The 26,118-nt window shown below is 33.6% G+C and overlaps 5 protein-coding genes across 5 annotated transcripts; 2 read left to right on the top strand and 3 right to left on the bottom strand.

The window, feature by feature from the left end:
• Positions 1-272: 272 nt before the first annotated feature.
• On the top strand, positions 273-2,164 carry LOC115713577 (uncharacterized). The gene is made up of 5 exons (XM_061113759.1): positions 273-365; positions 553-654; positions 969-1,177; positions 1,302-1,648; positions 1,692-2,164. Exons 1-5 carry the CDS (start codon positions 273-275, stop codon positions 2,162-2,164), a joined length of 1,224 nt encoding a protein of 407 aa, XP_060969742.1.
• Positions 2,165-4,040: 1,876 nt separating this feature from the next.
• LOC115714679 (monosaccharide-sensing protein 2-like) lies at positions 4,041-13,892 on the top strand. The gene is made up of 6 exons (XM_030643431.2): positions 4,041-4,220; positions 7,217-7,777; positions 7,887-8,292; positions 8,421-9,012; positions 12,882-13,069; positions 13,219-13,892. Exons 1-6 carry the CDS (start codon positions 4,142-4,144, stop codon positions 13,646-13,648), a joined length of 2,256 nt encoding a protein of 751 aa, XP_030499291.2. The 5' UTR covers positions 4,041-4,141; the 3' UTR covers positions 13,649-13,892.
• Positions 13,893-18,091: 4,199 nt separating this feature from the next.
• LOC133037248 (uncharacterized) lies at positions 18,092-18,780 on the bottom strand. Its single transcript, XM_061114161.1, has 2 exons — positions 18,513-18,780; positions 18,092-18,327 (listed from the first exon to the last, which is right to left on the bottom strand). The coding sequence occupies exons 1-2, from the start codon at positions 18,778-18,780 to the stop codon at positions 18,287-18,289; spliced, it is 309 nt and encodes a 102-aa protein (XP_060970144.1). The 3' UTR covers positions 18,092-18,286.
• Positions 18,781-18,831: 51 nt separating this feature from the next.
• LOC133036970 (uncharacterized) lies at positions 18,832-19,643 on the bottom strand. The gene is made up of 2 exons (XM_061113758.1): positions 19,388-19,643; positions 18,832-19,307 (listed from the first exon to the last, which is right to left on the bottom strand). The coding sequence occupies exons 1-2, from the start codon at positions 19,641-19,643 to the stop codon at positions 18,832-18,834; spliced, it is 732 nt and encodes a 243-aa protein (XP_060969741.1).
• Positions 19,644-20,007: 364 nt separating this feature from the next.
• Positions 20,008-25,806, bottom strand: LOC115714309 (MLO-like protein 8). Its single transcript, XM_030642961.2, has 15 exons — positions 25,314-25,806; positions 24,694-24,751; positions 24,390-24,601; positions 23,805-23,921; positions 23,047-23,107; positions 22,837-22,925; positions 22,598-22,672; positions 22,432-22,520; positions 22,268-22,317; positions 22,121-22,161; positions 21,867-22,040; positions 21,219-21,254; positions 21,017-21,084; positions 20,784-20,844; positions 20,008-20,528 (listed from the first exon to the last, which is right to left on the bottom strand). Exons 1-15 carry the CDS (start codon positions 25,503-25,505, stop codon positions 20,139-20,141), a joined length of 1,713 nt encoding a protein of 570 aa, XP_030498821.1. The 5' UTR covers positions 25,506-25,806; the 3' UTR covers positions 20,008-20,138.
• Positions 25,807-26,118: the final 312 nt, after the last annotated feature.

The raw sequence follows: 26,118 nt of genomic DNA, 5'->3' as shown, positions 1-26,118 counted from the left end.
TTATCATTTGTGCTGAAGGATTTTCGGCTTTTATTCGGCTTTATGAAGAAAGAAAATGGATCCATGGGTGTCGGGTGGCTCGGCGGGCTTTATTTGCAGATGATAGTTTTCTCTATTGTTCTGCTACTTTGGAGGAGGCTCAACGTGTTCTGGAGTTACTTAACAAGTTTGAACAGGCTTCTGGTAAAAAGATTAATTTAAACAAGTCTTCTGTCTTCTTTAGCTCCAACACGGGTGATGGGATCCGTCTTTGACTTCTTTCCACTCTTCACATGCGTGTTGCTGATGAGAAAAGCTTTTATCTTGGTCTGCCAAGTGTGATTGGTAGAAATAAGAATGTGGCTTTTGGTTTTCTAAAGGAGAAAGTTAGATAGCGGATTCAGAGTTGGGATAGTAAGTTACTTTCGAGAGTGGGTAAGGAGGTGCTTCTAAAGTCAGTTATTCAATCTCTACCATCCTACACTATGAGTGTTTTTCTGATCCTGGTTGAGATTTGTAAGGATATCGATCGTCTTATGGGTAGATTCTGGTGGCATTCTAAATCTTCCCAAGGTGGTTGAATTCATTGGAAAAGCTGGGATAAGTTGTGTCTTCATAAGCATAAAGGTGGCATGGGATTCCGAAACTTGCGGGATTTCAACTTGGCTATGCTTGGTAAACAAGGTTGGAGATTATTAACAAATCCATCGTCCCTTGTCGCTCGAGTGTTTCAAGCAAGATATTACCCTCAAGGTTCGTTTATTGATGCTGAGTTGGGTTCAAACTCGAGCTATGCTTCGTGAAGTGTCTTTGAAGCTCAGGAAATTGTAAAAATGGGAGCTCGATGGAGGATAGGATCGGGCACTTCCATTCCAGTTCTTAATCAACCGTGGCTTCCTTCAAAAGACAATCCGTATGTGACTTCTTCTCATGAAGCTCTTCGTCATTTTTCTGTTTTTAACTTGTTACAAGTTGAAAAAATGAGTTAGGATGAAGAAATATTGGAAGATTTGTTTGAGCTGAGAGATATTGATCTCATTCGCAACATACCACTGCCTTTAGCTCCGAATATGGACTCATGGTATTGGGCATTTGAAGATTATGGAAGCTATTCTGTTAGGAGTACCTATCGTGCGTTGCAAGAGCTTAATGGGAGATGGAGTTCTCAAGACAACTCTCATTTTTGGAAGAGGTTTTGGTATTTAAAACTCCCTCCAAAAGTTAAGAATTTTCTTTGGCGGACCCTCTTTAATTGTCTTCCCTACTCTTGTTTCTCTTCGAACTAAGCGAGTGAATGTGACTAGTATTTGCCCTCTTTGTAGTAGAGATGTCGAGACTACATTTCATCTTATGGTTACTTGTCCTTTTACTATGGCTTGTTTGGAGAGAGGATTGGGTTTTTCTTTCTTGAGTGGAGATGATGATTTTGGTTACTGGTTTGAGAGCTTCTGTAATGCTCACCCAGGAGATGGTATAGATAAAATGGCTATGATCTTATGGGGTGTTTGGGGAGCTAGAAATGACTTGCTTTGGAACAAAAAGCTTGCTTCTGTTGAAAGAGTTGTATCTGCTGCAGTTACGTACCTTGAACTTTGGAAAGTTGCTCAGTTGAAAAATGGAGATGTTTCGACATCTACTAGCCATGCCTCGGCTGGTTCTGAGCTTTGGAGTAAACCATCTTTGGGTGAGTTGAAGGTTAAATTGTGATGCAGCTATTTTTTCAAGAGAAAATAGTCATGGTTTGGGGTGGATTGCTCGTGATTCGGCTGGTGTGCTTCTTACTGCTGCTGCCGAGAAGAGATTTGGTGGTGTCGACCCTGTGGTGGCTGAAGCAATGTTAGTGAAGGAAGCTTTAAGCTGGCTTAAACAAACTTGGGGTGATGGTGGTTCGTTTGAAGGTTGGATCCCTACTAGGGTGTGTGTGGAGACGGATTGTCTAGTGTTGGTGAATGCTATTAACAATAATAGACAAATTCTATCTCCTCGTGGTTTAATTGTTTCAGATTGTATTAGTCTTATACGATCTCTTTCGATGTTTGATATTTCAGTTCAGTTTGTTAAACGGTCTAGGAACCAAGCGGCTAATTGGTTAGCTCGTTCTTCTGGTTCATGTCCCGGTCGTCTTTCCGGTAGGGGGTCTGTCCCCACAGGTTTGGAAGCTATTTTAGTAGCTGATTTGCATTAAAAAAGTTGCAATCTTTGTTTCAAAAAAAAAAAGAATACATTTCACCAAATTTTTCTTTATACATTTCAATAGAATGTATAGTGGTGTCTAACATATTCAATCAAGAGTCAATCTTGTAGACTTATTCACAAAGTCATTGCCAACATCAATATTTGAGAATATGATTCACAAGATTAGAATTCGTCGATTAGAAGATATCCGCAAATGCCTAAATAAGTAGGAGTTAATTCATACTATATTTTTTTTTCTTTTGACCAAGTTTTTTCAGTAAAATTTTAAATGAGACAGTTATTATAGACATCCAAGGGAGAGTATTATGAAATATTATATATATGGATGTCCAAATTACCAAATTAATTATCACTATTAATGCTTGATTGTATTTTCCTTTATTACAATAATTTAGTTTCTCATTTTTTTAGTCAATACTTTTGTATAAATAAGAATTCATCCTATTAAAATAAACAATTGAGAAATTTTCATTCAGTTTTTCTTTATCTCTTCATCTTCTTATCTATTATATACAGGGCCGGCCAGAGGCTGGGGAGCCGGGGCCCAGGCCCTACAATTTTTGAGGCCCCGAAAAGTTAAAATTAATATACATAAATTAAAATATATAATATACAAATATTTGATTGAAAAAAATGCATAATAGTATTACAGCACAAATAGTAAGCGGTTGTGAATATCAATGTTGTAGTGGTGGGTTTTATCCTTCACTCCCTTATTTTGTGGTTATTTTACAATTTAAATGGTTTTACACATATTTAATGTGAAAAATTAGTGAAATATTACTTGAAAATCCTTCATTTGTGGTTATTTTACAATTTAAATAGTTTTACACATTTAATTTTCTTAGTGGCCTTATAGTATTTCAAAGGTACAAACTATTAAAATGAAAAAAATTATATATGATAATAAAATATTAATTGAAAATTTATATTAAAGTTTATTTTTCATGTTTAATACTAACTATTTTTTCGTCAATAATAGTACATACACTTATTTAATTTTGTGGGCTATATATATAGTATTTCAAGGTACAAATTATTAAAATAAAAAAAAAATATATATGATTAAAAAAAATTAATAAAATATTAGTTGAAAATTTATATTAAAGTGTATTTTGCATGTTTAATATTAACCATTTTTTCGTCAAGAATAGTACTGTTAATTATAAATTAAAATATATTTATTAATTATTATGTATCTTCTTAAATTTTTACAATTATGTACATATTTAAAAAAAAATAGACATAATTTTTTATACACTATTAATTTTTTTTTTAGCAAGAGTGCTAAATTATATAACACTTTAATAGATATGCATGTTCTTAGTAATTAAATATTACTTTATAGAGTTAGTTTACGTGGTGAGAAAAATTTTGTTATATAGTGATAAAAAAAAAATTAAAATTAATATTGTGTCAAAATTTTAAATAATATTTATTTTAAATTTTTATGAAACAAAGGCCTCATTTTAAATTTCGCATTAGGCCTCTCAATACCTTGAGACGGCCCTGATTATATATTATATCTTACTTTATTACAACTAAATATTAATATAACAGTGACATTTCTAAATGTCATCAATTAGGATTTTTAGTGTAGTAATGAAATTCTATTTCCATTAAAGAAAATTCAAATCTTAACAGTATTCCAAAATAGGTAAGAATATATATATTTATTAGACTTAAATGTTAATTATGAAAATTTGTAAAAAATAAAAAGTAGATTAATATTATGAAATTGATTAAATTATCATCAAATATATAATTATGTTATTCCTGCCAATTTAAGGAAAAATAAACTCCACCATTTACTAGTGGTCGTAGCCTATAACAACGGATTAAATTCTAGATCCGAAAAAAACTTATCATGTCAATTGATAAGTTATTTAAATCTTAAAATCCAAAATCAATAGAATAGTTAGGCTGGGAGGGAGGAAGGAAGGAAATTATTCAGATCATCGAAATAATGGGTGGAGCTGTAGCAATCTCAGTTGTGGCAACCCTTGGAAATATGATACAAGGATGGGATAGTGCGGTCATTGCTGGTATGTCATTACTCTCTCTTTTCATTAATATATATAGTATTTCTCTGTCTTTCTTTTCTCTGACTAATGTTTTCTATCTCATCATCATGAAAATAGAGGTATATATATATAGTTTGTAAGCCCTGCTAGAAAGGGGAAAAGAAAACCTCTTTTGATATAATAAACGACAAATAAAGACGTTGAAATAATTTTCTTATTATAATCATTGTATAAAATAATAAGAAAATATAAAATTGTAGGATAATGCTTCTATAAATATATTAAAATGTGGAGTTATATTTTTAATATGTGTTATTGTTTTATAAGTTCTTAAAAGTTGCTACGTAAAATTGTAACTAAAATTAAGAGTTTTAGTATTTGTTTGAACTCAACAATTTTCTAATGGCGAAGTAAAAATACAACAGAAAAAAACATTTGCACAATCTCTTTTCTATATCATATTCATCAAAAAAAATTAGTGGATATATATATACAAAAGAAGAGAGATGTAAAAAAAAATTTTGCATTGTTAGTTTGCTATTAGGGAACATCCGAATTTTAACCTCTGAAATATCAAATCTTTGGTTACAATTTTGGGAGACAGAAAAAGAAAAAAAAAGTAGTGGGAGGAAGAATGATAAAATTCTTGATAAATAATTATATATTAAAAATAATATTACAACATAAAATAAAATAAAATAATAACACATATTAAAAAAATAACTCTGCACAAAGATCATTTTTAATACCAGCATAAAATTTTATAAGGATAGTTCTTTAAAAAAAAAAAAAAAAGCATTTAGAAATGATAGTTTCTTTCAAATAAGATCCACCAACCATGAATATCGTATAAATCAATTATGAATACATTAGTTTCATATTAAAAATAAAAACGATGAATACATTAGCAAAAACTATTCATTTTCGTACACTGAAAATACTAATAATTATAATTGTCTCTCTAATGTCAATAAAGAGGATGGACCATTATATTTGTCAAAGAAAGTAGTTTTGTAATATTTTTACATCAATTTTTACTATTATAAAGATAAATATAAAATTTAAGAATAATAATAGTAGCTTGTTAACTAAAATTAATATAATAGTAAATATAAAAGCATAATATTTATTTTGATTCAAATTTTATATCATGCTATGTTGTGATTTAAATTTAGATGACTTTTTGTTACGTGACATATTTTAGGTTCAATTCATAAATAATTTTTTACAAATAGCCTTATGATCAAAATGATATATATTGGCAGCTGTGACTAAGTAAAACTGGTTCTATTCATAAAAATATAAAATAAAAAAGGAAAACCAACTGTTATAGGGTCTTAAATTTTGGAAAAAAAACATTATTAACATAATTGAAATTTAGGAAATATCATTTATATCTACTATAAACCCGAATATTATCTTATGATTCTTTATATTCCTTGTCTTATATAGTACAATTTTCATTGCAGATCGAGGTAAAAAAAAAAAAAAGAATATGTAATATTAAATTTTAAAATAACTCTTACCCATTTTGATAATTTGAAGTAAATTCTCATTGTAGGAAAAATAAGTTATTGTTATTTATTTCTTTCTTTCTTTTCGTATCTTAATTATTTCGATATCTTTGTATACACTATCATCCTATTTTAATTGAGTGTTTTATTTTTTCCTTAGTTATGATTTATGAAAATAATTTTTGTTTTGTATGGTAAAAACTTTTTTTCTTTAAATAATATAGTGTAGATTAACTAATATTCTTTCACCCATTTTGATAATTTATAATAAATTCCCATCCATTCAATAGAAAGAAATTATGATTATTCATTGTTTTTTTCTTTCAATGTCTTAATTATATTTTTAGTTCTTAATCATTTATCAGAATACACTAATAACAGTTCTACATGAGAGTAGTCCAGGCTTGAAGTACAGACAGATTAAGCTTATACTTAGGGCTCACTTAGTTTAAGGATTAAAAATAGATTTTTTTAAAAAAAAATACACATTATTTTTTATTAATTTTGATTTTTTTTTTAAATAAGAGTCTATTTTTTTTTCTTATGACTCATTAAATTTCAATTGTATATACAAGAATTTATTTTGATATTTATTAAACAAAAATAATTACAAGTATTAATTTTAAAAATATATTTTAAAAAAAAAAATCATTAGACTTTAATTTAATGGTCTAAAAAATTTCTGTTTTTATACTATATCAAAAACTATTTATATCATGATTAACTCAAATTTAACTTTTTTTTTTATCTCTAAACAAATGAATATGCAATCAAATTAGAGTTTTTCTTATTAATTATTAAGTATAGAAATTTAAATTTTTCTAATAATACTAACCATAGTGCATCAATATTAATATAAGTTTTCGTCTGTTTTTTTTTTTTTTTGGACTAATTTCATGATAAATATTAATAGTGCATTTCTTAAGTAAGTAGGTGGCGTTTAGTTTGAGGTAATGAAATGAAATGGTTTGTTTAGTTGTATTTTAAAGTATTGGAATGACATTTAAATGCAATGTTCTTTCCACTATTTTGGTGAAATGACTATTCCATTTTAAAAAGAAAGAAAAGACCATTCCAATATAACAAGAGAAAAAATTTAATAATTTTATTATCAATTTTTTTTTATGCATTTAAATTTTATTCTATTCTATTCTTATTTCTATTCCCATTTTCGTTCTCATTTCTATCTTTTTATTCCTCCTAACCAAACTTCACCTAACTTCACAAAATGTTTACCATCACGCAATGGCTTGTAATAGTTATTTTTACAAGTTTCTTCTGTTAAAACTCTTAGTAAATAGCTGTTTAATTTACAAACCACCAGACAGTGATTCCATGAAAATCTAGCCTACCTATGGTTTTACTACTGCAACACAGCTTATGTCATAATTAATCTTCTTGCCTATATACTTTCCCGATCATAACCATAAAATAAGACACACACACACATATATGTACATATATATACAAAATTATAAAAATATAATATGTTATAATTAACAGGCACCATCATCTACATACGAAAGGAGTTCCAATTAGAGACTAACATGGAAGGGCTAGTAATAGCCATAGCTCTAATTGGGGGCATTCTAAGCACAAGCATCTCCGGTAGTGCCTCTGACCGAATCGGCCGACGACCCATGCTCTTAATTTCGTCGGCATTGTACCTTTTGAGTGGTCTAATAATGATGAGGTCTCCAAATGTTTATGTTCTTCTCTTAGCTAGACTACTCAATGGGTTTGGTACCGGTTTCATCGTTACACTTGTTCCCATTTACATCTCCGAAACGTCGCCCTCAGATATCAGAGGATCACTTAATACGTTGCCACAGTTTATGGGGTCCAGCGGGATGTGTGTGTCTTCTTCCATAGTGTTTGCGGTGTCATTGACCGATACTTTCAGCTGGAGATTGATGTTGGGAATTCTTTGTCTTCCTTCTCTTCTCTATTTTTCTTTGATTTTGTTTTGCTTGCCTGAATCTCCAAGATGGCTTGGAAGCAAGGGTAGAGTAGCTGAGGCCAAACAAGTCTTGAAGACAATTCGTGGCACCACAGATGATAATGGTAAGTAGTACTTACATTAATTCATCCCTTGGTTATATCTTTTGAATACGTGTTATATATTATACATCATTCTTTCTAATTTAAAGTAATTGAATTTATAATATAATAGTGATTAAAGGGGAGCTGGCCTTGCTGATTGAGGGTCTTGAAACTGGAGAAAAATCATCCATGGAGGAATACTTAATATCCCCAGCTAATGATATATTGAATCCTAATAATCGGCCGGAAACACCAAACAATAATAATAGCAATAATAATGAAGAAATAAATGATCAAATAAGAATCTACGGGCATGATAGTGGTCAATCATGGGTGGCCAAACCAGCTGGCACAGGACGAAGTGTGATGTTGGCTTCTCGTCAAAGCAGCCTGGCTCTTGAGGTTGATCCTTTAGTCACTCTATTCGGCAGCGTTCATGAGAAACTCCCCGAGAGTACCCTAGGAAGCAACTTCTTCTCCGGAATTGATCATCATCCTCAAGATCATCACCACTGGGATGAGGAAAATCAACACATGTATTCTTATGTTTATGACCCTATATACTACTCACTATATATGTATAAACTCTCCTTTATTTAATTAAGATAGTATAAACTTCACACACATGCACTGTTTTGTTTTGTTCAATTTGTTGGTTGTGCAGAGATGATAGTGATGACTATGAAGTAGACACAGAAGGAATAGAGGAAGAGCATTTGATGAATTTGAGAAGCCCATTGCTGTCCCATGATCTAAGTAGATCAACCCCACGAGCAGGTGAAGCAGTGAGACGGAGCAGTAGTCTTTGTATAGAAGGGAATAGTCCAAGTGAAGTAGTGAGCCAGGGTGCGAATATAGGAGGAGGGTGGCAAATAGCATGGAAGTGGATTGAGCGAGTAGGCGAAGATGGGAACAAGGAAGGAGAGCTTCAAAGAATCTTTATTCATCAGGAGGCTATAACTGCGCCGTCCCGAACCGGATCCATAATCTCAGTTCCAGCTGCTGCAGCAATTGCAGAAGAGAGTAGTGAAGCAGTGCTAATGGTTCCTGTAGCTGCTTTGGTTAGTCATTCGGCTTTTGGTCCCGAGGGACCAATCAAAATGTGTACTCAAGAAGACGGTGGGATAGAACCGGTTATCAATATGGATCAACCAGTACAGAATGATGTTGCTAAACCGGTGAGTTGGAGTGATCTTATGGAACCAGGAGTTAGGCGAGCTTTGGCCGTTGGAGTTGGACTTCAGGTTTTTCAGCAGGTAATTATAATTATTAATATTGACTATAGTAGTACTTCCCTTGTATTTCTTTGCTTTGCTTGCCGTAGTAATACTAGGAATGGCAAATGGGGCGGGTCTGCCCCGCCCCGCTTCTGACCCGCCCCGCCCCGACAAGCTATTGCCCCGCCCCGCCCCGCCCCGATTACTTTAAAAAATTAATTGGGTCTGACCCGACCCGACCCAACTGGGTCGGGTTTGACCCGATTCTTTTTTTTTTTTTTTTTTTTTTTTTTTTTTTTTTTGCAAATTTACTTCTTCAAATTTTATTTTATAAGTGACTTTATAAGTTAAGAGAAAAATATTTTCCTAAAATTTTATAAGAAATTTTATTGAATCAATTAAAGTATTTAATTATATTTTATAATTATTTTAAAATTTATCAAATATAAGATTAGGAGTTTCTTTTTAATAAAAATATATATTCTCTTATTTTGAACTCCTTTTATTTCCTTCTTACACACCTAATCTCATGAGCTAGCACCAAGTGGCAACTGCAATTAATTTATTAATGTTAGTGGTATTTTCTTTCTTTCTTATCTCTTTGACTTGAACATGTATTGAAATTAGCTACATCAAAGTATTGAAATGCTAAAAGTTTAATTACAACCGACGTATATATAGGAAATGATCATCACAATTCACAAGAGAGATTATATATATTATATTTAAATAGATATGCTCTCATGAATTATTACTGTTCTAGTTCTCGTAATTTAATCAATTATTTGTTAGTCTAACATGTATATGCTCATGAATTAATATAGTGAATAAATGTCCTAAATTTATGGGTGATCATATCACCGGTCCTTCTATAAAAATCTTTTTTTATTTTTTTTTAAGTTATTGCATTAGCGAATCGGGTCATCCCCGACCCGAAAAAAATCTAACCGGGGCGGGGCGGGGCGGGGCAAAGACCCGAATATCGATTCGATTGTACCGGGGCGGGACTGCCCCATCGGGTCGGGGCCCCGATCCGATCCGCGAAAAAACCCCAATTTGCCATTCCTAAGTAATACTCTTAATAAATAAAACAAAAATTATTAATGTTATATATATAGGATTTTATTTATTTATTTATTTATTTATTTATTTTTTGTGGTTGCATGCATATTCTCAAGGGCAGATTGTTTTTTTAGGTGTGCATTATAGTATTAGTTAGGCTAATTAATTAAGATTTTTGCCTTGAACTTTATTTGATATGTACCAAATTATGTTTTCTGAACTTTTAAGATCGTTAAAAATGTCCCATGAACTATTAAAATTGTTGGATTTAAGGACTTTTGTCTAATTTCATTTAATTTTACTATTTTAGTGATTGTTTATGTACTAAATCATGCTTTCTAGACTTTGATATCTACCAAATCATGCCCCTCGAATTTTGACATATACTAAATTATGATTCCTGAACTTTCATTCATGTTAGACTTTTTTACTAAAATTAGAAAAAAGTCCTTAAATCCAACAATCTTAATAGTTCAGGGGTATTTTTAACGACCTTAAAAGTTCAAAAAGCATAATTTGCTATATGTCAAAGTTCAGAAGACAAAAATCATAATTAGCATATTAGCAGGCCCGGCCTTGGGCATAGGCGGGTTAGGCCTGTGCCTAGGGCCCACCTAGCCCAGGGGCCCAAATTTTTTTTTCCTCTTTTAAAATTATATATTTTTTTTACCGATTTTAAAAAATACCACATTTTTTCTAACATAAGGGCCAAAAAAAAAATTTTTCCTATGTCCCACTTTGTTTCAGGGCCAGCCCTGCCTATTAGTTATATAGAGCCTTTTACAATTTTTTGTAAAATTTTAAATAACTTAAGATGTCATGTAACGCTTCAAATCAACTATTATCGCTTTTGTATAAAAAAAAAAAACAAGCTTCAAAATAAACTATTTTTGGATTTAAAAAAAAAAAAAAAAACTATTTTTGTATTTTTTGGCATATATAATCTTAATTTTTTATATATATATATATATATATGATTATTTATGATCTAGTTATTTTTAAGATATTTTAAATAAATTATGGTGCTAAAGACACAAAATAGGTTGTTTTTGAAGACGTTTTTATAGGCGTGTGTAAAAAGTTGTGTTGAAATTTGTTTTTGGTACCCTAAGTTATTCTTAAAAATAGTGGAAGTTACAAAATAATTAGAATATACTTTGTCATACAAAAGAAGAAAAATGTTTTTGCTTCTAAACATTGACATATATCAAATTATAATCCTTGAATTTTAAAGTCATTAAAAATCTTCTTGAAATATTAAAATTATTGAATTTAAGGACTTTTGTCCAATTTTAGTAAAAGAAGTCTAACATGATGAAAGTTCAGAAGATATAATTTAATATATGTGAAAGTTGGAAGGGTATGATTTGGTAGATATCAAAGTTTGTAGTATGATTTAGTACATAAAAGAATTAGTAAAATTGAATGTAATTTTACAAAAATCCTTAAATCTAATAATTTTTGAATAATTCAGATGAAATTTTTAACTGCTAAAAAATTTTAAAAAATATAATTTAATACATGTCAACGTTTAGGTAACAAAAAAACCTATTTAAAAAAAAAAAAAATCATATTCTTTACAAGAAAATCGAGATGCTATCGGTAGGCACAGAAGGCACGCCACCCACCATATAAGGGAAATTTGATTTTCTATACTTAGAAAATCAAAAAATTTGATTCCTAAACCAATAATTTAAACCCTAAAAAAACTATACCTTTTTTTTCAAAACCCCAAAAATACCCCCAAACTCTCACAGCATCTCTCTTTCTCTCTCTATCTCTGCCGGTCCCAAGAATCCCACACCCCAGGTCCGATGGTCGGACCATGGGGTCCGATGGGGTCCGATTGGTCGGACCCCATCGGACCCCATGGTCCGACCATCGGACCCGGTTTTTTTTTTTTTTTTTTTTTTTTTTTTCTTCATTCGATTTGAGAGAGACTTAGAGAGAGGGGGCCCGATGGTCGGACCATGGGTCCGATTGGTCGGACCATCGGACCCCATGGTCCGACCATCTGATTCGGGGGCTTTTTTTCCTTTTTTTTTTTTTTTTTTTTTTTGGCTTTCGATGACCGGCGGTAAGAGGGGGCCTGGGATTCGTGGGCTTCGACCGCCGGTGATGGGGGGCCTGGGATTCGTGGTCGACGGGGGTGAGGGTGGTTCGGGTTGGGGTTGACGTGGGTGAGGGTGGTTCGGGTGAGGGTGGGCGGTTGGGCGGTTGGGGTGAGATAGAGGGAGAGAGAGAGATGATGCAGAGAGAGAATATTGTGAGGGGGGTATTTTTGGGGTTTTAAAAAAAAAGGTATAGTTTTTTTAGGTTTTAAATTTTTGGTTTAGGGAAAAAAAATTTTGATTTTCTAAGTATAGAAAATCAAATTTCCCCCATATAATCCCTCATACATACATTGCTAACTCATACATACATTGCTAAGTTAGTGCACAACACTATTTTATGTCACACGCATATTATTATGGCGAGAATGGCTGAAAAGTACTAGTCTAGTACTGTTCGGTGTCATACTGCTATTGGTGTAATTAAGTATCGGGTCCCATAAAACTTAAGAAAATAATTTTAAAGAATATTGCTTACCAATCATAGGCAACACTTATAGAAAGTACTTGACCGGTGCTCAGTACTAATGCTTTATTATGTTTCACATATTTTAGTTTAAAGCAATAAAAATAAATTGCTATTCAATTACAAAGTTAAAACAATTTTTTTCAAAATAAAAGTACACAATCATGTTCTTTAAAACTATATTTTGAAAAGTTTTAAATAGATTAGTTAAAATTGATAGTATATATATATATATTCTTTGTTGTTGATCAAATTTGTATACATCTCAGTTGTCTGGCATAAATGGAGTTTTGTACTACGCTCCCCAAATTTTGGAGAAAGCAGGGATATCAGTACTTCTAACAAATATGGGGATGAGTCTTATTTCTTCGTCTTTGCTTTTAAATGCAATAATAACATTCTTGATGCTTCCTGCCATTGTTGTGTGCATGCGCTTGATGGACATATCTGGTAGAAGGTAATCAACTAATTAAATTCTTCCCTAATTATTTTCAGCCTATTCTCATATATTAATTTGGTCAAAATATAATAAATATATTTATTAATATTTGGCATAATTCAAATGTGTTGAGATATTATCTAATACATTCATGTTTAATTTTGTAGGGTATTGTTGTTGTACACTATACCTGTGCTTATAGTGTCTCTTATTTTACTAGTAATTAGCAATTTTTTCAAGTTAGGGACTGTAGTAACTGCAATAATCTCAACCCCAAGTGTTGTAATCTACTTATGCTCGTTTGTGATGGCTTTTGGATCGATTCCAAACACACTATGCTCAGAGATCTTTCCTACTCGTGTGCGTGGGTTATGTATTACCATATGTGCAACGACATATTGGTGTACAAATATTCTGGTCACTTATTCTTTTCCTATCCTCTTAGAATGGATTGGGCTTGCTGGAGTGTTTACCATTTATGCTGTTGGTTGCATCTTGGCATGGGTATTTGTTTATCTCAAGGTTCCTGAGACAAAAGGCATGCCATTAGAAGTTATTTCTGAGTATTTTGCACTTGGGTCCACCAAATTGGCCTAATCGCCACTTTTGCACAAACCAATTACCATACAAAATTGACTATCTCTCGATTCGTTTCCAACAATATTGTTAGTATTTTATGTGTTTTTCTCTCTGCTTGTAACAATGTACCACCAACTTACACATGTAATTTTATTCAGCTGTACTGTTAAATTGTATTATTCTTTTTTTTTTAATTGGAAATTATATAGGATAACTGTTGAAATATTAAACTTTTTTTAATATAGTTAATTTTCTTGTTGTTACTAAAATTTCTAGACTATTCTTATATTTACTAAAGTGTTTAGAGTTTTTTATTTGTTTGAGTACTCTTGAATTTTCTAAAATTATCTTTCACTTGTATTAGTAGAAAGAATTATGTAGAACAAGGTAGAAGCTACTCATTTAATAATGTTTCTAAATTAGTCCATATATAGAGTCCTATAAATAGAGATGCAATTAATCCCATCATTTTATACTAAGTCAAAAATCAAGAATTTTCTTATTGAAATCATCTAAATGATCTTCAATACTTACCTATTGACATCTTGAAAGAGTACAACTTTTGTTTTAAGAATAATCAATTTGCCAAAGACTTGGTCACGTACAAGCTCTCCAATTTCAGCCAAAAACTTGCAGCAAATTGCTCCTTTGAGACTTCCTCAAGTACTTTGTCTCCAATGCTCAAAGTGATGGCATTATGAGCCTTGTTCATTATCTCACCTTTCTCCTTCTCTATCAATCCCTCTAACAATTTCTTCTCCCCCAAAAGTCCAGCTTGTATTCCTTCTTGAACTAACAATGCCCTCATCTTCACTCTTTATAAACTGAAATTATTCTCCCCGTGAACTTTTCAAGATCAAACTTCGAACTCTTGATTCTCCTCAATCTGTTCACTTGATTCTTCAAACTCCCAAGCTCTGACACAGCTGTTGGATCGATTCAAGTACACAAGTCACCACAGATATAATCAAGAACACTTAGATAAGAGTTGAATCTGAAAGAGTCTATGCTCCTTTTATTAGTCTATCAATCTTTAATTACAAGGCTAATTTGATTCTAACAATTGATCTCTATTTATAGAAACATAGAGCCAATTACAAAAAGTTTAAACTAGCCTAACTAATTTCAACGGTCGGCCAAGAAGTTGACCAAGTGTTTACTTATCCCCAAACCTGACCAACTAGAATTAGACAGACTAGGCATAAATTCCTACAGTACAAACTATCACAATGAGCAACAATCTAATATTTAACGTAGCACAATAGAAACTACCAAAAATAAAGAGCATGGTGTAGAGAAAGAAAGCAGGGGAAGAAAAGAAACACAAAGAAAATAACAAAAGAAGCTCACTTGATTCCATTGATATAAAAGTATATATACAAGCAAGGACAAAGCAATAAGCTCTTAACAGAATCAAATAACAACCATAAATTAACCAACACAATTAACTAACCTAAGCTAACAGAAAACTAACTATAGGATTAGTTAACTGTGTTAACATCCCCCCTCAAACGAAAAGGGGTAGGAGCCATTTTTAGTTTGGATTTGAGATATATGAATCGGTCCTTGGTTAATGGTTTTGTGAGCATGTCAGCCACTTGATCATGACTGGGAACATATCGAATAGAGAAACTCTTGGCCAATGTCTGATCCTTGACAAAATGCAAGTCTATTTCGATATGTTTGGAGCGAGCATGAAAAATTGGGTTAGCAGCTAAGGCGGATGCACTCTGATTATCGACCCAAATAACAGGGCAATGGGGCAGATGAACTTGCAGCTCAGTGAGTAATGAAACAATCCACTTTAACTTTGCTACAGTGTTGGCTAGAGCACGAAACTCGCTCTCAGTGCTGGAACGTGCCACAAAATTTTGTTTCTTGGCAAACCAGGAGATTAGATTCTCACCCAGAAAAATAACATAACCACCTGTGGATCTCCTGTTATCTATACAGTTAGCCCAGTCAGCATCGGAGTAGCTTTGTAAGGTCATGACCTTGGCTGGTGTGAGTAATAAACCATCTGAAATTGTCCCTTTAAGATACCTGAGCAATCGTTTACAAGCTTCTTAATGTAACACAGTAGGGGCTTTGAAGAACTGGCTAAACTTGTTTATCACAAAGGCCACATCAGGTCTTGTCAAAGAGAGATATTGCAAAGCTCCTATGGTACTTTTGTAAAGAGTGGGATCCTCAAACAATTCTCCATCATGTAATGACAATTTATTTGTGTTGCTTATAGGATTTGAACACACTTTGGCACCCTCCATATGTAACTTAACTAGTAAATTAGTAATATATTTAGTCTGGGACAAGAACATACCCATGCTATCTCTGAATATTTTGACTCCAAGAAAGTAGTGTACATCACCTAGATCCTTGAGGGAGAATTCATTGTTTAGATCAGTAATCAATCGTGTAATGAGGTGGTGGTTTAGACCTGTGACAAGAATGTCATCAACGTAAACAAGGAGTATAATAAGACTGTTACCCGAACCATGAACAAACAAGGAAGTATCAGATTTTGAACTAGTGAAACCCCATTGAATAAGGCTAGTTCTGAGCTTGTCATTCCAGGCTCTAGGAGCCTGTTTGAGGCCATAAAGAACCTTGTGAAGGAGACAAACATGGTAAGGTTTGGATGGATCTATAAATCCTAGTGGCTGATGCATGAACATAGTTTCAGTTAGCAAGCCATTGAGAAAAGCATTGCTAACATCAAGCTGAGTTACTTTCCAATTTGAATTAACAGCCAAAGACAAGACAGTACGCACTATAACAGGTTTAACCATAGGAGAAAAGGTCTTCTCATAATCAATTTCAGGAGTCTGTAGATAACCTCTTGCCACCAATCTCGATTTGAACCTGTCTAGGGATCCATCAGCATTCAGTTTGATCTTATGAACCCATTTATTGTCAATAATGTGCATTCCAGGTTGTTTGGGTACCAATGTCCATGTGCTAGCCTTTTTAATGCAAGAACTTCTGTTTGCATGGAATTGAACCACTGAGGATCTTTGAGAGCCGATTGCAAAGACTTTGGTTCAAAGGAAAGCAAAGACTCAGGTAGAGGATGCTTTGTGGCTAGATAAGCTTTCGGCTTGATATGCCATTTTTGGATCTTGTGATCATAGGATGTGAACTCTCAACAATGGTGGGACCTGCGTGAACTAAGACAATGGTTTGGGGTAGATGACAGAGAGGAGCAGGTGTGTTTTTCAGGTGGAATATTTGGTTGTGAAGATACAGGCTCAACATTGGATGGAGTATGTGTAGTTGTAGAGGTAGGGTCTGTTTGAGGAGTAGGGTCAGGTACAATCGGGTCAGTGTTTGTTGTAGGGTTTAATATAGGCAGAGGGTGGTTTTCTGGTATGGGTTGTAAGGGATGAGTCATTTAAGTGGCTTGGTTCAGCACAGGTGTTATTGGGGGAGCCATTGTCTCAGTATTATGGGGCATATGACCAACAGAAACAGGATTAGTGCATGAAACAGGATTAGTAAAAAATGTAGCAATAGGAGTAAAAGAATAAGGAGCTGCAGTATGTACCTGTGCAGTCTGTAAATTGTGAGGCATGCCAGGATAATGTGTCTCGTTGAAAAGGACATTTCGAGCAATAAACACTGCCATTTTTATTTTCACATAGATAGCCTTTGTGGACAGGTGAGTACCCCAAAAACAAACACTGTTCAGATCTGAAATCTAACTTGTGAGAGTTATATGGTCTTAGATGAGGCCAACAAGCACATCCAAATGATTTTAATATAGAATAGTCAGTCTTGCTGTGAAACAAGCATTCATAGGAGCTGATATTGCCAATAATAGGGGTTGGTAATCTGCTAATAGTGTAAGTGGCACATTGGAAGGCATGCCACCAGTAACTTAGATCTAATTTGGCCTATGCCAAAAGTGTCAGCCCTGTTTCAGTGATATGCATGTGCTTTCTTTCTGCTCGACCATTTTGTTGATGAGTGTGAGGGCAAGGGTGAGAAAACAAGATACCTTGATCAGCTAAGAACCTAGCAAATGGTTTATACTCACCTCCCCCATCAGCCTGAACACTCTTTATTGGCAAACCAAACTGTTTTTCCACCATACTCTTGAATTGAATAAACATGTCAAAGGCCTGGGATTTTAATTTCAATGGGTAAATCCAAGTAAATCGACTAAAATCATCCAAGAAATGAATATAGTATCGAAATCCATCTTTTGAGGGTTCATGAGAAGGACTCCAGAGATCAGTATGAATAAGGGCAAGGGGTTGGGTGGCTCTTTTTAAAGAATTGGAGAAGGGAAGTCTGTGATTTTTCCCTTGCTGACATGCATTGCAGAATTGGAATTGTTTTAATGTGCCAGTGTGTGGAATGGTAGGTAGTAATTTCTGCAATGTGGACATGGCTGAATGTCCCAATTTGTAGTGCTAGAGATTGATATTTGAGGGTGTTGATACATGAAAAACAGACTGCTCATAGGGAGAGGAAATAGAATTTTTATTGATTGAATGTGTGTTACAAGATTGGTGTGTACTAACACACTGTTGATTTCAATTACAATCTTTATTATATGAACAATCAGTAGAAAAAGACTCAGAGGTAACAAGATGACATTGCAGTGAATAGCTTGTGTGACTTGAAGAATCATCAAGAAGGTAGAGGCCATCCCTAGCTTTCCCTTTGAGCAGCACTGACCCTATTGTCTTGTCCTTGACAAAGCAACAATTTTTATGAAATTCAAGGAAAATGTCATTATCTTGAGTTAGCTTAGAAACACTAACAAGATTCTTGGTAATCGAATGCATAGTTAAGACAGATTTCATATGTAAAGGACAAGCTTTATGATAAGAAGTAATAGAAACAGAGCCAGTGTGAGAAATGAACAATTTCTTACCATCACCTATGGCAAGTGTCTCAGGGCCAGAGAAGGGTTTGGACTCATCAAGATTGCCTGAATCAAAGGTGACATGTGTAGTGGCTCCTGAGTCGAAGTACCAGGAGCTGTTGTCTCCAAAGTCTTGAATCATAGTGGTTGTATAGGCTTGAGGATCACAGTCACAGTCAATCTCAGTAAGAAAGGCACGATTGTTACCTGGTTTTGGAGTTGTCCAGTTTTTATCAAAGCGATAATGGCACACGGCTGCAGTGTGGCTAATCTTCATGCAGACTTGACAAATAACTTTTTGATGAGGAAATTTAGAGAAACCTCTACCTCAGCCTATTGGTGCTGTTGGATGATTGTTGTTGGAAAATGATCGAACACCTGTGGATCTGCCTTGGCCAAGAGCCATGTTTGCCTGCATTTTGACAGTGATATCATTCATAGCCAGATGGTGTTCGATCCTACTTTCATGAGACAGAAGAAGAGCCTGAACTTCTTCATTAGACAAGGTGTCACTTCTTGATATTATTCCTGAAACCACTGAATCAAACTCTGGTCCTAGACCATTTAGAACTTGAAGAATTAAGTCTTGATCATCAATCGGGGACCCTGCAATCACCAAAGAATTAGCAATCGATTGAACTTTGTCAATGAATTCAGAAATAGGAAGATTTCCTTTATGCCCGTGTGAGAATTGTCCCTTAAGCTGAAGTCGTCTAGCTTTAGTTTGAGAAGCAAACTTCTGTTCAAAAGCGCACCAAACAGAAAACGATGTGTCATAGTTTGCAATAGATGCAAGAATGGTTTCTGACATAGATGAACGTGACCAAGATAGAAGTAACTAATCCTTGCATCTTCATTTTGGAGATATTCAGGGTTTGAGTTACCATTGAGCAGTGTGGTGGGAGGAGGGACTCCAGTGAACAAGATCTCATCGAGATCATGTCCAATTACGGTGGGAATGACTTGACACTTCCAAGAAAGGAAGTTGACACGGTCGAGTTTGATTATAAGTGACGAAGACAAAGAATTGGAGAATGGATTCCAAGATCCAGTAGCAGTGGGTTGTGAGGCAGGTGCCTGAGGAGCTTGAGTTGCAGGAGTCATGGCAGGGGCCTGAGGATCGGAGGTAGACGAAGACATAGTCTTGAGTCAAAGACTTCTAATACCATGTAGAGAAAGAAAGCAAGGAAGAAAATAAACACAGAGAAAATAGCAAAAGAAGCTCACTTGATTCTATTGATATGAAAGTATATATACAAGCAAGGACATAGCAATAAGCTCTTAACAGAATCAAATAACAATCATTAACTAACCTAAGCTAACAGAAAACTAACTAGGATTAATTAACTGTGTTAACACATGGAATTTGAAGTAATCAGTTAAGGAATTCAAAATCATGTACTCTACAAAACCAAGCAATATCTAAACATGAATATAAATTATACCCAACTGGAACTTTTTAAGTAAGAAATAAAAAATAAAAAAGCCTAGGAAGACATTACAATTATGGAAAAAGAATTATTACTGATAATGTACAAAGTATACTGCATTTAGCTCATATATATAATGAGCATCACAAAACAATTCAATACAATAAATTATGTGCAGTTAACGTCAAGCCAGCTACCACTATAATTACTTCAGTGGAGCGGGCTTTACAAATGAAAAGTCATCTTCATTTCTGGTTTCCTGTTCTCTGTGTACATTCATTTCCATTTCGTCCTCGTGATCGACTCTTACAATCAAGTTTGTTGTCGCAGAGGGAGACATCATATCAGATTCAATATCAGATATCTCATTATCGTCATAGGGCATTGAGTGAGTTGAGTGACCAGTGGTTTTGAATCGGTGCAGTGTGTGTCCTGAGGAATGCACCTTGGATAGAGTTGAGCTTCCAGCACCAAGGGTAACACTGGGGGACTTGGGGGATCTTCCTCCATGCTTCTTCTTCACAGCCATGCGCCACTGCTTAAGGGCCTTAGATGTTTGTTCATCAAAGATGGATCTCTTCATTCCTGAACCCATCTGCAACAATCACAATTCATTTTGGTCAACAATAATCAAAAACAAAACAAAAGTAAACAAAAAGACAAATTATGGGACAAGGCATTTTTGGTGATGAAAAATGTCATGTTGGTCTAAGTAATTGAAGATAACGAAAGCATGAATGACACTTAATTAGCATTTCAAATTAAGACACTTTCTGGAGTTTGCCATTATTATGTTAGTATGCTTTGTTACTACTTAGATCACACTAATAAGAACACATTAGAAAGGTACCTGAGCTACAAGGGCATAGAGTGGAAGTGTAATGTAGCTGCACAAACATAGGACACCAACCCTGAAAAACCAACAAAATAGATAAATTAATGTCTTAATGATTCGTTGCCTTGCCAATTCGTTTCTTCTTTCAAACATAATAGCTTATTATTCTTGCTTTCAATGGAGTATCCAAATATCCATTCCATACACGCATATTTCATTAAGGAAACAGAAGAGAAAAAAGCCTGTACCCCATAGAAACTTTCATAATGGCAAGCTTGAAATTAGCATGGAAGCAAGATTTTAATCCATATGAATACTGCACAAACAGAAATTTTGTCATTCATGGTTGGGTAGTAGATTAGTTACCATACAGATATCAAATAAAAATACAAATCATATAGAATATAAAATATTTTATAAGCAGAAGAAGTATGGGTGAAGCGTGCATACCCATATCCACAGGAAGTATGTTATTTGAAAAGCATTCTGCATGAACCAGAAAATGGATCAGTCCCCAAGTATTGAAAATAAATGAAAATCAAACATGAAACTCCACAAATTGCTCAAATGTATGAGATCTCTTGATATAAGGTGCAATGAATATTGAAGATTATCCATTAAAAAGACAATATAAGACAATGAACATTTTCCAAAATTTATAAGTCTTGATAAATGTGATCTTGTTGTTGGTGTGCAATATTAATTGTACAATAAGCCACACACATTGTTTACCATCACACACATTTCATCAATTCTGCCAACTTAAAACACTATAATAAGATTCATTTTAACGAAATCAAATTAATCATTATATTCGAAACCCCAACAATAATACAATATCAAAGAGATCCCAAAGGTTGGTTTTCGATCAACTACTATAACCAGAACCAAGCAATACAAAATTTCGGAGCTCAAAGAACCTAGTGCTCCTTGAGTTAAAATATGTTGTACCTCAACATCAAAACCATGAAAAGTAAAATTGTGCCTGGATCAAATTTGATAACCACAAACTCCACAATTTGCCAAAAAAAAAATAAAAAATCAACATAATTACAAGATAAGTTCAAAACAGAATCTGCTGTAGAGAGAATTCAATACCTGAAACAAAGCAAAATGGATTAGCTGAAGGACCAATTGGGGCCGACCAAACCAAAAGTATTTATCTGATCCCTGCACAAGAGGAATTCCTTGGACTACAGCGTGCCTCTCAGTGATTTCGACAGCCATCTTTGTCAAGATGGATTGAAGTTCAATTCCAACAGCTAAGATTATCTGCGATCATATCAATGTTTAAAAATTCTACCAATCCAAAGAAGCTTTGAAAATTTAACATAAAAGAAACCACTACTTACAATAAGAGGGATCAAAGATGCCCAAAATAATGCTTGCCATTCTGAAAAATATAGTGTTATTGCATTTCAGTCAGCTTTTCATAGTTTAAAAGCAGAAGTGCATAATATCATATAGTTCAAATGAATAACCAGAGAATAGTGGCTTACTTGCAACGTTCAGCAACAAGAAGATCACAAATGACGCCCATAAGACAGGACTGCCAAAAATATTGAAGAACAAAACAATCAGGACACAGATGGATTTCAGAATGATCATAGCAAACATTGAAGTCAGAACATAACAGCCACAACACTAAATAGAAGAATATTACCTTACTCCAACAACTAACTTAAAGTCATCTTCCAAGGATCTCTTGACATACTTTTGAAAGTCAAATTTACTTCCAGGAGCCAAATGCACCTATGGATGTAATCTTGTTAGACTTAATAGAATACAGGAATCAACAAAAATAAGATAAATTTGCAACCAAAACTCACCGAGATAAATCCGTTGCGTAATGTCAAGTAGTCCGACTTACTAACAGACTTAAAAAATTGTCGAAAGAAGCATCCCTAAAAAATAGCCAGTAACATATGTTACTTATATAGATGTAGATTGAAAATTTATGATCAAAGTTTAGAAGTAGCAGTTAGAATTCAATCTCATGTTTTGACCTTACTGAACAATAAGAGACAACAACCAAAGAAAAATGGATGTGAAAGTCAAAATTTCTTACGATATAGAAAAAGATTGGGGTCCTAGTCCAGAAGCTGGTATGTGCTCGGACAAATGATGTCTCATGAGTAAGTCTGAATCTTGATGGATCTGTATTTCAAACAACAAAAATTTTTAGTTTCTCATAAACATAAATCTGGTCATCATGACTGATATAAGATATTGATTTAAAACGAACGGGCCTAAAAGTTTGAACTTTAGGATGGCATACCAGTTGAAAATTCGTAGTCATGGGTTAACGTTTCCAGCTCCCATTTCTTCCAACCACGAATCTATGAAAATAAAGGTACAAAAAAATTGATTCAGCAGACACAAATTAGCATGGTATTTATCACAGTAAAAGTTGATTTCAAATTTACTGTGAGGGTGTATGGCTATGAATAATTTAGTTGAGTTGATACAAGCATATAGAATTATTTGTAGTTCGTTTGCTAAAATACATATATCATAAGCTACTGGTGAAAATGAGCCATTTAGTTTATCAAAACAATCATCAGGCGTCAATTATGTTGTATTCTGATAGCTTGGACAAATTTGGTGTTTCCAGAGAAAAGACAAATAAAAATAGGAAAAGGATTGAAAAAGATGTGCAACTGAAAAAAAGAATAAAAAATAAAACAAAAGACTTCATCCGCACTTACAAAAAAAAATAAAAAGAAATGAGTACAACTATAGTGACAATATTGTCAAAACCTCTCTTTCACACACTTCTTAAAAGTCAATCCAAACCATATACAAATTGGTCGATGGAACTGTTCAAACATAATTAGGCATGACCATTATTCTTTAATCTTTAGAAATAAAATTAAAAAAAATTTAAAAAAGAAAACATAATAATTAACAATTGGCATGCAAATTTATGTGTGGGAAAGAAGCATCAAAAGGATCATTGAACTGTGCTGAATGTTTAGTGGTAGCCATATAATTTTAAATTGGAAAATAAAAATAAGAACCATACAACACCCATACCTTTAGCCTCCCAAGCAACATTGTGATACCACTGAATAGCACATGAAAACAAGCTAAGAAGAATATGAGGATGTGCAACTGATGCAATCCTTCAACAGAAATAAGTGGTTCGTATCCCTGTTAACAGAATAAGATTAGTCAAAAGAAAAGTTTATTGCTGTTAAATCATATGGCAATAGAAACCAAATTTTTACCAAAATCAATAGCTTTGATATTTGAGTTAAGTTTGTTAAAATATATATATAATAGGGTATCAAACCATGGAAATAACAGATATTTTCATACGCAGAAAAATAGGTACGAATGTACACTCAACGCTCATTAGATAGAATATGCATGAAAAACCTGAATGAAACATTCAAAAGTAAAAAATTCAACCACAGTGCCATGGGTCAAAGCTCAGCCAATAGCAAAAATAAGTAGGGAAGTGGTAATCTTTTTCAGTATCAGCACTGCAACCTAAAACAAATCTACAAAGGGTATATCAAATCAAAGGATTCCATCAACACTATGAACAAATTTGTGTTGTTTAAGAAATACATAAAATTCAGATGTTAGTACAAGCATAGCAATAGATTTGCTTACAGTTTTGCATTTAGGAATAGCGTCAACAGCAGATAAAACTCTGTGCTCAAACCATAAAAGTCTACGGCGATGTTCTTCTTCATCAGTTTTTTCTACTTCCTTAAGAGTACATGGCAACATGGTCTGCGCTACATTAATGGGGATACATATTCTGGCAATGTAACTCTGGAAAAAGGTCAGGATAAGTGAAATGAAACCCAGAATCATCAACTCTGCAATAAGTTCATCAAGAAGTCAATTAAGCATCCACGAGTATTTCATTCAATTCACATGATAATGTAAATTGAATAACAGATTATATTACCAGCTTTAACCTTCTCAAGGGCTTCAAATAGTGCTCTTTTGTGCCTATCTGTAAACCACTGCAATGAAATTCACCATGGTTAAGAACAAAGTAAACCAGAAGAACTTCAGAGAATGACATTCTCATCTTAACAAATCATTTAACCAACCACCAACTAAGGTATAATTCTCAAGTCAACTCTTCAAGTTTGTACTCATAAAAAATAAAAATAAATAAATAAAGGGGGGAATTTGTGCAAAGATTATTCATTTAAACAACAAATCGAGAGGAAAAGAAAAAGTCAGCTAAAATCAGTTCCAGATTATCCAGTGAGAAACGTTGTAATCAAAGGTTGAACATTTTGTTCTATTAACTAAACGCTAAGAAGCATTTAGTAAACGACATCCGTTGACCCTATCTAGACACATTAACACAAACAAATGAAAACCCGAGCAACTTCGCATGTTATAATCAAGGAAAATCACCTTCACTACACAAAACTCCAACTTTTTCTGGGTTTCTACATAGAAAACAAAATTAATTCTTGGGTTTTCTAGTAACATAATAAATAAACAAACTACAACTACAACTACAAAACATAAGAGAAGTAAAAGAAACAGAGAAAATTCAAGTGTACAAACCGTTCCAAGCTTATGAAGAACTTTTTCCAAGCCTATTGATATGATAATGATAACGGCGCAAACGCCGGCAACAGCCCATGTGGGTGTCTGATCAAGTGTTCTCTCGTAAGCATCTGCAGTCGCTGCCATAGCTACATCCACCAAAAGAAGCCATAGACTCACACTCACAGAGAAGAAGAATACCCAGTTCATTGTTATTGGCTTTTAGTTTAGAAAAATCTTTACTTTCTTCGATACCAAAGTTCGAACTCCCTCCTTAAGAAGCCTTTGTACTTATCTATATAACTACACGCGCATGTATTGGGTTGATTGGTTCGTTGTTATGGGATCCACTCCACAGACAACTTTTGAAAGAGCAGCCAGAAAAAATAGTTGTTTTTACAAAAATTAATGCAATTGCAACGAAGAAAGAATATTGAATACTGTGAAGAACGTTTCTTTATTAGCGAGCGCCAAGTTGCACTAATTGATTTTATTTTTAATAAATCATTTTTAATCATTTTGTTATGTCTTAATATTATAAATAATAAGGTCAATCCTTCACACGATAAAAGTAAAAAGGAAATTAAAAATTAGAAAGCTGAATTTCATTACGTACAAGTTGCCATTGATTAAGGAATAAATCGCTGTAATTTTTTCCTTACAAATTTTTGTTTTTGGGGCCCTCGTGGTAAGAGACCGTAAGAATGGGGTCAAAGGTCAAATACAAGGGGTGTGACGTAAGAAAGAGTTAACAATCCGAAACATAGCGAACCAGTGGTCCCAATAGGAGAGAACCCACTCGGCTAAGTTCAGACCTCATTGT

This window comes from Cannabis sativa, chromosome 4 (assembly GCF_029168945.1).
Source record: "Cannabis sativa cultivar Pink pepper isolate KNU-18-1 chromosome 4, ASM2916894v1, whole genome shotgun sequence".
NCBI classification, from domain to species: Eukaryota; Viridiplantae; Streptophyta; class Magnoliopsida; order Rosales; family Cannabaceae; genus Cannabis; species Cannabis sativa.
The sequence above is the reverse complement of the archived record's forward strand: the minus strand, read 5'-3'. Positions and strand labels throughout refer to the sequence as shown.

Coding starts and splice junctions, on each gene's coding strand:
- LOC133037248 (XM_061114161.1), bottom strand. CDS start 18,780: ATGAAGATTAGCCACACTGCAGCCGTGTGCCATTATCGCTTTGATAAA. Junction 18,328..18,512: donor GACACTTGCCATAGGTGATG/GTAAGAAATTGT, acceptor TGCTTTGTCAAG/GACAAGACAATAGGGTCAGT.
- LOC115714309 (XM_030642961.2), bottom strand. CDS start 25,505: ATGAACTGGGTATTCTTCTTCTCTGTGAGTGTGAGTCTATGGCTTCTT. Junction 22,673..22,836: donor CCCCAATCTTTTTCTATATC/GTAAGAAATTTT, acceptor GCTATTTTTTAG/GGATGCTTCTTTCGACAATT. Junction 22,318..22,431: donor AAGTTAGTTGTTGGAGTAAG/GTAATATTCTTC, acceptor TATTTTTGGCAG/TCCTGTCTTATGGGCGTCAT.
- LOC115714679 (XM_030643431.2), top strand. CDS start 4,142: ATGGGTGGAGCTGTAGCAATCTCAGTTGTGGCAACCCTTGGAAATATG. Junction 4,221..7,216: donor GGATAGTGCGGTCATTGCTG/GTATGTCATTAC, acceptor TATAATTAACAG/GCACCATCATCTACATACGA. Junction 8,293..8,420: donor GATGAGGAAAATCAACACAT/GTATTCTTATGT, acceptor TTGGTTGTGCAG/AGATGATAGTGATGACTATG.
- LOC133036970 (XM_061113758.1), bottom strand. CDS start 19,643: ATGTCTTCGTCTACCTCCGATCCTCAGGCCCCTGCCATGACTCCTGCA. Junction 19,308..19,387: donor TCCCACCACACTGCTCAATG/GTAACTCAAACC, acceptor CATCTATGTCAG/AAACCATTCTTGCATCTATT.
- LOC115713577 (XM_061113759.1), top strand. CDS start 273: ATGCGTGTTGCTGATGAGAAAAGCTTTTATCTTGGTCTGCCAAGTGTG. Junction 655..968: donor TTTCAACTTGGCTATGCTTG/GTAAACAAGGTT, acceptor AAAATGAGTTAG/GATGAAGAAATATTGGAAGA. Junction 1,649..1,691: donor GGCTGGTTCTGAGCTTTGGA/GTAAACCATCTT, acceptor ATTGTGATGCAG/CTATTTTTTCAAGAGAAAAT.